The 10,416-nt window shown below is 42.0% G+C and overlaps 1 protein-coding gene across 2 annotated transcripts; it reads left to right on the top strand.

Annotated features, from left to right (window-relative positions):
- The first annotated feature begins 3,540 nt into the window (after positions 1-3,540).
- Positions 3,541-9,457, top strand: BTF3 (basic transcription factor 3). Of its 2 annotated transcripts, none has more exons than XM_032441231.1 (6): positions 3,541-3,694; positions 3,864-3,934; positions 5,525-5,638; positions 5,834-6,035; positions 8,511-8,567; positions 9,099-9,457. In XM_032441231.1, exons 1-6 carry the CDS (start codon positions 3,556-3,558, stop codon positions 9,143-9,145), a joined length of 630 nt encoding a protein of 209 aa, XP_032297122.1. In that variant the 5' UTR covers positions 3,541-3,555; the 3' UTR covers positions 9,146-9,457. The 2 variants fall into 2 exon arrangements, with proteins under 2 accessions (XP_032297122.1, XP_015704341.1); XM_015848855.1 differs by having other exon boundaries at positions 3,557-3,691; positions 3,866-3,934.
- Positions 9,458-10,416: the final 959 nt, after the last annotated feature.

Genomic DNA, 10,416 nt, shown 5'->3' with positions numbered 1-10,416 from the left:
GGCCCCGTCCAACCTGGCCTTGAACACCTCCAAGGACGGGGCACCCACAACCTCCCTGGGCAGCCTGTCCAGAGCCAACCACTTTCCTAGTGAGAACTTCCCCCTAACATCCAACCTAAATCTTCCCTCTTTCAACTTAAAACCATTTCCCTAGTGCTGCTATTGTCAGCCAGCCCTTTAGAAGAGTTTACTCCCTTCCTGGAGTAAGTTCCTTCAGGTATTGAAAGGCTGCAATGATGATGAAAATCACAGCCACCATCAATATATAAGAAGGATTTCAGAAATACCAGGCCAGCTGATGATTACAAACGGATATGTATGAATAGGCTGACATACTGAAGTGAAAATGTATCACAGTGGTATTGTTCCAAGATAGAAGCTGCAGAAAGTGCAGCCCCAGCTGTCAGAATAGGGTTAACTGGGATGGAGGTATGAATCTCACGGTCCCCTATGAGAGATTTGGAAGACAAATTGTGCCTAAAACCACATCACTGAGTCATATCAGGAATCAACTGAAGCAGTTCAAGAAATGAATTTGAGAAATTCTGTTGGATTTTATTACATTTCCTGGAGCAAACAGCAGACCTTCAGAAAATAAACTTTTCATCAGAGAAAAAGTATTTTAGAAGGCTAAAAGCATTGGCTTGTTTTCTCCGTTCCTATTTGTGTAATTGCCTAATGAGAAACATAAACTTAAGCCTGGATTTACTTGTACTTGAACAACTTCTGTAGAGGGCAAAACAGATCAAAACAATAGCACTGAAACAAAGCATGAGCTAGGGGAGCACATCATGAGTTCTCAAAAAGGACTGAAGCTTAAGATCTCAAAATCACCAGAGTATTGGTTACTAAATAAATGTTCACTAGCTGCGCAGAAGCATAGAAATGGAAAAAGGGAGCTAAATGGTTGGTCCTGAAAATTGTCTCCTGCTTTGTGTGCAAGATGAAAGGCAAAAGAATGGTGAAAGTTCCTGTCATTGTGCCAGGGAAAATGGAAGATGTGGCCAGTGCTGTGTGAATTATAACAGGGTATGCTGAGAAGAGGTGTTAATTTAGTATTGTACTCTGAAATTAATCTCACATCATAACCATAAGCAATAAGGCTGAAATGAAGTAATATTTGTCCTGATTGCCAGTGAACACAAAGAGCACATATTAAGTGTATTTCCAACAATAAATGGAATCCATTTGACATTCCATGTCTCTTTAGAATGTGTTTGTTCAAAAGAGTGCTCTGCTCAGCACTCAGGAAAGCCAAGTGCATGGCATGTCAACAGTATTAGAGGAGAGATGAAATGAAAATAAACCATCTCCAAAAGCCCTGATATCATTCATAAATTAGGAGCTCACAAGTTTTGTAGAGGTCTGAACATAGGTACAGCACTGTTTCCATCTCAGATACTACAACACTGTATCAAGCGCTATTGATTTGTATGGAGAAATCCATAACAGACTTTATTGGCTAGGAAGATCGTTACTGGATGCTAACAGTTGGTGTTAAACAGACTTGCAATGGCTTGCCTAGAAAAGGTTTCATCTTGCTGGGGCATAGAGAACAGCCAGAATTCGCTGTATTCCTCACTGGCCGTATGTGGAATAAATAGTACTAATGTTTATACACAGGTGACGGAGAATTGAACAGATGTATCCTGTAGAATTCGAGGAATTCATTCATTAAGCCACAGAAGAGTTTTGGCCCTCAGTAAGACAACAGGTTACACATCAGAGAAGTTCTTACGACATGACCGCAGCACAGCACTGTCTCTCCCAAAGGATGGCACACTTAGCCCAGGTGAATGAGGACTAAATCTGCCCTGCTTTCAGATGTGCAGCTCTCAACATGCCGCTGTGGACGTGCTCAGCATGCTAATGCCTTGGCAGCTGTGTGGGTGTGATTTATTCTGGGTTTTGCCTTTGCTGTCCAGCCTCCAGGGTCAGCTCAGTGCTCAGCAGGAGGTAAGTGATGGGCGCAGGTGCCAGAGGCAGGCAGGGAACAAGGACTGCTCTCCCTCCCCAGCAGCAAGCTGTTAATTCTGCTTCAGCCTGGCAGGAGCCACCGCCCCTTAATTTTAGATGGAAAATCGATCTCCTCCATCTTTTACTGCAGTGTAGCTAATCCCCAAGGAGTTGTAAGTGGAAGAAAAGCATACCTGCCAGTACTCACCGTTTTCATGAACGATTTGAACTCCTTCATGCTTATTTGCATCACTACAGAATTAAATGAAAAATACCTGAATATCTGATCCATTAATTATGGAATCTCTTGCTTAACTTGCCTGTCTGCAACAAATAAGAGGCGATGTTAGAAAGAATGTCAGGGAAAATGCTAGAAAAGTTTTCAGTATCATGCAGAGATGTGAAATCAAATATAACTCTAAACAAACTTAACTAGTTCCTGTAATAAGTACCCTGCTGTATCAACTAGATCTACTGATGCTCCATTCTGAATGTCAGATATCCTTCTGCTAATACAGGAATAGATTCATGCTTAATTTTTTTTTTTTTAAGTAATAAGATCAAATGAAAATGGAAAAGCAGATTTAGACATCTTGTGCTGTTCCAGGTGATTGTTTAGATATGGTTCTTTTTGCAATTACAGACACTTGTGAACAGCTACCAGATGGCTGGGTTAGAAAAGGTGTAGAGAGATGGATGGCCAAGGTTATCAGCAGTGCAGTTATTTCTGCACTAATTCAGTGCTTCTGAGACAGAACACCTCAGAAGGAAAATGAGACCACCAAACAAGATGTGATAACAAGAAGTCTTGAATGGCAGGAGAGGTTGCTGAAAATAATTAATAGCTCACTGCCTCTTCTGGTAAGAAAATGAAAGAGTGCTGGCTTAAATGAGCAGGTAACTGGCTTAAAGAAAACTGACGGAGACGCTTCATACCATGTGTGGTTAAAGCTGGGAAACATTTCACCACAGAACATGCTCAGGGGTACAAACCTACATGATGTTATAAACTGTCTGAACAAATCACATGGAAAACCTATCACAGGCTGTCTTGGCTTAAAAGAAAATAATGATTTCTGGCAGCTACAGAACAATTTTACACATTTTCTCTGTGCCTTTATTCTTCCCTAACATTTGATGTTCAGATCTGGTCCACTGCCTTTTCTCGTGGCCTGGGCAACCTGATCTAGTAAATGTGTATGTTTGGTGGCCCTGCCAGGCAGGGGGGTTGGAACTACATGATCCTTGAGGTCCCTTCCAACCCGGGTCATTTTGTGATAAATCTGAAGGTGGAAATATTTGTTGCTTTTACTTCCAATCTTCATGCCCCGGTTTCAGCACTGACTGCTGAGTGAAGAGGGCTGGGACACTTAGCAGGGCAGAGCTGCAAACGTGATGGCGCAGGGCAGGGAAGGGCTGCAGGGTGGGGTGGGCTGTGCCTCATTGAGCATATGGGATGTGTGTTGGGCGTAGTTACAGAAGTAACATGGCTCACAATGGGAATTTATAACCTCCCCGCACCGAACACGGACACCTAGAGGTAAACAGGCCTCACTGTGTCCCGCCCCGCCTTATGGCGCCCCCTGCTGGGCCAAACGGATGAGCCTGCGGAGCATGCGCAGTGCGGCGCGGTGTGCCTCCCTTCCGGTCGCCATCTCGCTCCCCGCCTCGTGCTGTGCCCGGACCCGCCCGCTCCGATCCCGCCGCTCCACAGCGCTACGCCCGCACCGGGAAGGTAACGGGGGGCGGCAGGAGCTGCGCAGGGGGCTGCTGTCCGGCTGCGGGCAGCGGGTCTGTCGGCTGAATGCGGGGAGGGACGGGCGGGATGACCCCTCTCCTCAGAACGGCGGCGGAGCCTGGCGCTGCGGGGTCCGAGCTCCGCTTCACCGCCCTCTCGTTGCTTCCGCAGATGAAAGAGACCATCATGAACCAGGAGAAGCTCGCCAAGCTCCAGGCACAAGTGCGCATCGGCGGCAAGGTGGGTGCCGGGCCGGCGCTGAGGAGGCAGGGCAGGGCACGGCCGGGAATGGCACGGCCTTGCTGCGGGGAACGCGGCCCTGCGGGAGCGGAACGCTAATTGCTCAGCACAGGGTGTCCACAAGGCTTTGTTTGGCGTGTGGCACAGGTTGGGGCAGCCTGAAATGGGAATTGCGGGCTGAGGGAGTCCGCCGGTGCGTTGTTGTTGTTGTGCGGGTTGCTGGAGAGCTGCTGTGTTGTTAATGGCGTGTGTGCTGGCTGCGGAGGTATTCGGTGTTGGTGGCTGAAGAGCATGTGTTCAGCCTGCAATCTTCCCTCTTTCAATTTAAAACCATTTCCCCGTGTCCTGCTATTGTCAGCCCTTTCGAAGAGTTTACTCCCCTCCTGGGAGTAAGTTCCCTTCAGGTGTTGAAAGGCTGCAATGACATTGTGTGGAGCTTGGGATATGCTGGCGATACTGTCACTTATTGCTCGGACTAGTCAAGCTCACACCTTCTAATTGTTTCACAGACTTTTGTTTTGTGATTGGAATTGCTTACTAGAACTCCACACAACAAAGTTGCAGCACGAGTGGAGGAGGCTGATAACTGTGGGTGCGGAGGAGGCATGGGGGAAGATAATTTCTCCTTGTTAGAAAAGGCTGCACGTGGCCTCTTCTGGTGGACTTTCACCACATTGCTCAGCTGTAGACCTCCAAAATCACTGAAACATACTGTGATCCCTTCTATGAAACTTACAGTTTTTATGTATGCTGTTGGTACGTCTGAATGTCATTTATTCCAAACCGTTTTTAAAGGCCTGGTAGGTGAATGTGTAGTTGGAGTGTAGTAAATTGAGGGTTACTGTACCCATTCTTCCTTAATATCCTTTTGGTGGAGGTATACGTGAACAACATGTCTTGGCACGATTGTGGCAGAACTTGCTTACTGAAGGCCTGTAATCTTTAGAGACTTAAATCTGTGGAGATGAAAGCAGCGGCTTTTAAATTAAGTGATCAGATTGTCTGAAGTTTGGTATCTTAATGCGCATAAAAGTGTGCGGGGAACATATTCCTGCATAGCCTTTCATTCAAGGCATAATATTTTAAGATTGACTGAAATGTCTTTTCTAATATAGGCCTTAGTGTATCTCAGTTACTGGCAGTCAGTTAAGGTACTAAAATGAAACCATTTCTTGCATTGCTTTTTGTGCCAGGTTGACAGGAGAAGGGAATGAAGGTCAGGCTTTCTAGTCTAATGGCCAAACTCGAGCTGTGTTCTTCAGAGTTGTATTTTCACATTGGTTTGTCTGTTGTTGTCTTTTATTGTTTGTAATTGGATTATGTTAGAGGCATTAGCATCAGCCAGTTCTCTAACTTTTGCCACTTCACTCAAAAAGCATTGCAGGAATTTATTTATACAGCCAAGCTGTAACATGTTTTCTTCTTGGGATAGTCTGAAAAGGGATTGCAGTTTCACACACTCAGTGATTTTGTGTCACATCTTAAGGAAGCCTTGTGGTGAAAGGAAGTATAGAATGATGCTTCTTTTCTCGTAGGTATATTAAATATTAAATATTTAAATATTAATATGTAATTTTTTGTTTTGCAAAGGGTACTGCCCGCAGAAAGAAGAAGGTTGTCCATAGAACAGCCACAGCAGACGATAAGAAACTTCAGTTCTCTTTAAAGAAACTTGGAGTCAACAATATTTCTGGCATTGAAGAGGTAACAATTTCAAAGGAGGGAGTACTCTTCCATACAGAAATGTAAAATATATGAACATTAAAATTCTGGTAAATGACATTTTGAACTTGTCTGTAAATCAGTAAGTCTTCAGTGAGCTTTAGGAACTACAGCTGGTTTCCTGTTTAATAAGAAAATAATTGTGATAAACTACTTGAATTGTATATTATCTTGCAGGTAAATATGTTTACCAACCAAGGAACAGTCATTCACTTCAATAACCCTAAAGTTCAGGCATCTCTGGCTGCCAACACTTTCACTATCACTGGCCATGCTGAAACAAAGCAGCTGACAGAAATGCTTCCTAGTATCTTAAATCAGCTTGGAGCTGACAGTCTGACCAGCCTGAGGAGATTGGCGGAAGCCTTACCCAAGCAACGTAAGTTGAAACTTGAATGCATTTGATGCTGGCAACTAACATGAGCTTATTTGTGTAGCTGTAGAGAAGTTCAGTGCACTCCGTATGCAGGCATATTATGGCATAAAGAAATAGAGCTCTGAGGTCTTATTTAGAGGTTAATTCCAGCAAAGAGCATCACCAAAATAAAACAGAGTTGTAGCTGGTCTAGGACTAGGGTGCGAGGGTGTTGTAGCCAGACTTGATCTTATGGTGGTTTACTTCTACATATGTCTAGCATATTTTCACATACATAGTTCTTTAAAGCCAGGTGGATCATTGAAAGACTTAGGATTTAAACAGACAAATTTATTTTGGCAAATTGAATGGAAACATAAAATGGAGGTGTTGAGTGGAGAGACTCAGGTACAGATAGCTTGATAGTGCTGTGCACCTTCATGGATGTGCGGTAAGGGGAAATTACACACTACTTGGAAGAAAAGATGTTCTAATTCCTATGTATATGGAGGGTGTAGGACTGGTGTGAGCAGCGAGTTACATATACCAACTTCCTTCTCCATCTTTAAATTAGTAAAACAGGTTAAGCACTTGTTCTTTCTGAAATTGTGCATTAGTAGAGGAAGGACTTCAGTATTTGGTATTTGGAAAAGATCTGAGAATGTTTAGGTTTGAAAGTTTGAAAATTGTTAGGGAGAGACAAGGTTGTTAACTCTGAGAGCATTCTTCAGTTTCTGCATGTATTGTCTTCCTGCTTTTTAAACAAGAATGTTAATTTCGTTGCTTACGAAGCACAGAACATGGTAAAGAGAGGAAATGAAGAAAGCTTATAAGGTGTGCAGTTTCAGGGAGTAGTGAACTTGTGTTTCTTCTTTCTGTGCTTTTTCCACAAAGAAAGAGAGGTTGTCTTTGTATTTGCCAGGTCAGTTTCCCAGTCAAAAAATCCTGCTATAACTAGTCTCTGGGATGAGGTAAACTTCTTATTTCCCTGTGGAGCTCAATTTCCTCCTTCCTAATGTGATTTTTATGTCTTCTGCCTGATAGTGGTAGGGCTTAGAGGAAGGCAGGCTTGAAGCCTGAGTCTTATAACAAGATGAATTTATTCTGAATAAGCTGAACTGCACAGTTTTAATACTAGAGAAGCCTGTTTTTGAAGTGCTTGCTTTGCATGACTTGTTAAATGATTGTTTCTACTTTGGGTGAATGCCAAAGAAGTTGCACAAAACTAGGTTTTGGTATTGTCTACAGGTTTGGAAAGCTGACATCAAAGAGTGAATTGTCTGCAATGACTGCATTTGCAGGTGTTGAAGTGAATTTAGTCTTGTCTTGTAGGTTTGATTGGCTGTGAAAAAAAATTAGGAGAAAATAATATGGTTTGCATTCAAAATTCAAAACACTTGAGATGCTCTCAAGCTGTATCAGCGTTCTGCTGTTAGAAACAAAAGAATTAGCACTGACCTTTGTCATAAGTTATTTCCGACCAAATTTCAAGTCCTCATCTGCTTCTCTAGATATCAGTGTAAAGTGATTTCAGGCATCTGTTGTACATGTCTTTTTCTTCATACTTTTCTTGAAATCAGAAGGATTAATTAGAATAAACAGAGGTATTGAAAGGTTTTGTGCAGCTTAACCTTTGTAGTACAGCCAAGAATAGCAGTGGAAGTAGTGGCACAGGCACCTAGGGACCTGAGGTACCTATTCTTAGCATTATCACAGAATGTAGGGGTCGGAAGAGACCACTAGAGTTCGCCTAGTCCAGACCCCTGCTAAAAAAAGGTTTCCTACACAGGAAAGTATCTGGACAGGTTTTGAATATCCCCCAAGAAGGAGACTGCAACCTCTGGATAGCCTGTTTCATTGCTATTGCAGTTTCACCTATTCTTGCTGATCTGTGGAAATGAGCACAGTTAAATCACAAAAGCTCTGGCAAATACGATAAGAGGTTAAGTCTGAATCAGAGGAGATGTGGACCAGAACATGTTGTTACCTTGACCTATTAGGTGTAAAATCGTGCATCTGGTTCAATGTTCCTCTGAATTCTTCAGGGAACAGCAGTGTCTTTTAATGTCTCTAATTGTCTGCCCAGTGTTCCACAGGTGTGCTGTATTTTTTTTCTTCCTGAATGTCTAGGATCATAAGGGTTCAGATACATGTATATTTTTTTTCCTTGTAAGTTAATGGTGTTTTGAAAAAGATGAACTTTGAGACCCACAGATTACTCTGTAAACAAAGGTACTTTCAAGAGAAACTGGCAGAATATGACTATCATGCAAAGTACTCAATACCTAGATAGAAAGTGTTGACTAGTAAATTTAACGTACTGTGTGGGCAGTGGGAAGTGCTTAGCTAGTTTTAGATTATTTTTACTTGGCAGCAAAGTTTTGCAGAGTGCTGCAGCTTAGCTTAGACTCTTAGATAATGCTTACAAAAGCCCACATGAATTGATCAAGGTACCTGTGGTGAGCTGAAATAATGCCTTTGAACTTCTTGCTTTTGCAGCTGTGGATGGAAAAGCACCGCTTGCTACTGGTGAAGATGATGATGATGAAGTTCCAGGTGAGAGCAAATGTGTAAACCGAGAAAGAGGAGTTGAATTTAGCTTAGAGATGGCGTATGCGGCATAACATAAACAGTGAGATTCCTTGTCCTAGACTGGTCATTGACTGTTGCACAATCGCTACAGGCAGATTATTTCATTGTTTTCAGATGCCATGCTAGACTAATTGAACAATTGGTTTGAAATAGCTGTTACTCTTACACAGGACAAATATGCTATGGCTAGGATCACTGTTTAATCCTCAGTAAAAGGGCTGGGAAGAAACTGCCTTTTCAGTATCACTTTGCTTAGGAATGGCTATAGGAAAGCTGACTGATGTTAGAATTCTGCTTTATAATGAACCACCTAAAACTTATTTCTTTAAACAAGGAAGGTGAATTCTGAAAGCTCTTGCATGTTGCTTGGTCTGTGTTTTGTAAGGCTTTTTTAAAAATCTCTCAAGCACTTGATATGAATTAGAGCTTCAGAAGAATATATTTGGCAAAGCAGATGTTGGTCCAATTCACATTTTATTGTCTTTCTGTTTCTAGATCTTGTTGAAAACTTTGATGAAGCTTCAAAGAACGAAGCAAACTGAAATAAATGTCACCTTCTGAATAAACTTAAAACTTGAAAAAGCTACATGGAGCTGCTATTTTATATTTTGACTGCTTTTTTTTTCTCCTGAGATATTGGGTTTGGTAACATTTGGAAATTTCTTGAACCTGCAGCTCCTTCTAATTACTGCTTGTACACAATATTGTTTTTTGTGGCCTGGTTGAACAAAACTCTGCTTTGAAATATGATTGCTAATAAATTTCTTCCTAGAAACAGTTTTTAAGTAACTTGTATACAAGTGAAACCCTAACTTTAGTGAACTTTGACATACAATAAAACAATATATAGTAAAGTTTCTGGTGTGGCTGCTTGTCAGAAAAAGCAGGAAGAATACTAGTTGCAAGTATTAAACAATTGAAAGAAGCCTTGCTTTTCTGCTGAGCATTTTCCTTTTGCAGCAACAGAGAACTGGCTTTAAGAAAAAAATCCTCTGCACAAGGGAGTACTTTGGGTTTAAAGTGTGAATTTCCAGTGCTTACTTGTTGGAGTACATGCTCTGCATTTCAGTTGCTTGGTAAGCTACTGAATTTGACACCTATGTATTCTTGAAACACTTAGAGGTGTTTTAGTATAGTGACAAGCTGTTAACGCTGGCATCTTGGGTGTATTCAGATTCTATGCTTTGTCTTCAAGGGGTATTTAATGGGTTTTTCCAGAGTGCAGCTACCTAATGATGCTCCTATGTTACGTCCTTTGACCAGGTTAGGTCATCTGTCCTGGTACTATCCCTTCCAGGCTCTTTATGTCCCAGCCCCTTGCAAGCAGGACTGTATGATAAGCTGAAGTTGGCTCTTGTGAGAGCTACTCAGAAACAATTAGAACTTTGGTGTGTTAATTGTTTTCATCCTAAATCCAAGATATGGCACCATACCAGCTGCTGAGCCAAATAGGACACCTAGCATTTTCATTTTACTTATTTCAGTCAGTTGCGTAGGGGAGTGACATAATGGAAGGGGCAAAATCGCCTTTATAGAATTGATTGCCATTCTTAAGCTTATGTTTAGCAAAAACAGATGGACTAGTAATGATGTTTGGAATATGTGCTTTACCTTGCTTTCGTGTGTTTGAGAGAAAGAGAACTGGTTTCTTGGATACAAGAAAGACATCTTAAGTTCAAGTGTAATTTTTGTCTATCCTGTGCTCCTAGAGTGAACTATTTACATTTGGGTATCTTGCTGTTGACTATAGGTTGGATTGCTTTCATAACAAAACCTAAGCTTTGTATGGAGGGCTGGTGGTTGAGTGATCTTA

The sequence above is a fragment of the Coturnix japonica genome, chromosome Z, assembly GCF_001577835.2.
Source record: "Coturnix japonica isolate 7356 chromosome Z, Coturnix japonica 2.1, whole genome shotgun sequence".
Lineage (NCBI taxonomy): Eukaryota > Metazoa > Chordata > Aves > Galliformes > Phasianidae > Coturnix > Coturnix japonica.
This window is presented reverse-complemented; position numbering and strand designations above follow the sequence as displayed.

What these genes read in the sequence shown, in the direction of transcription:
- BTF3 (XM_032441231.1), top strand. Translation starts at nt 3,556, where the DNA reads ATGAGCCTGCGGAGCATGCGCAGTGCGGCGCGGTGTGCCTCCCTTCCG. An exon ending in AAGTGCGCATCGGCGGCAAG is followed by an intron (nt 3,935 to 5,524) that starts GTGGGTGCCGGG and finishes TGTTTTGCAAAG; the next exon opens with GGTACTGCCCGCAGAAAGAA. An exon ending in TGATGATGATGAAGTTCCAG is followed by an intron (nt 8,568 to 9,098) that starts GTGAGAGCAAAT and finishes TTCTGTTTCTAG; the next exon opens with ATCTTGTTGAAAACTTTGAT.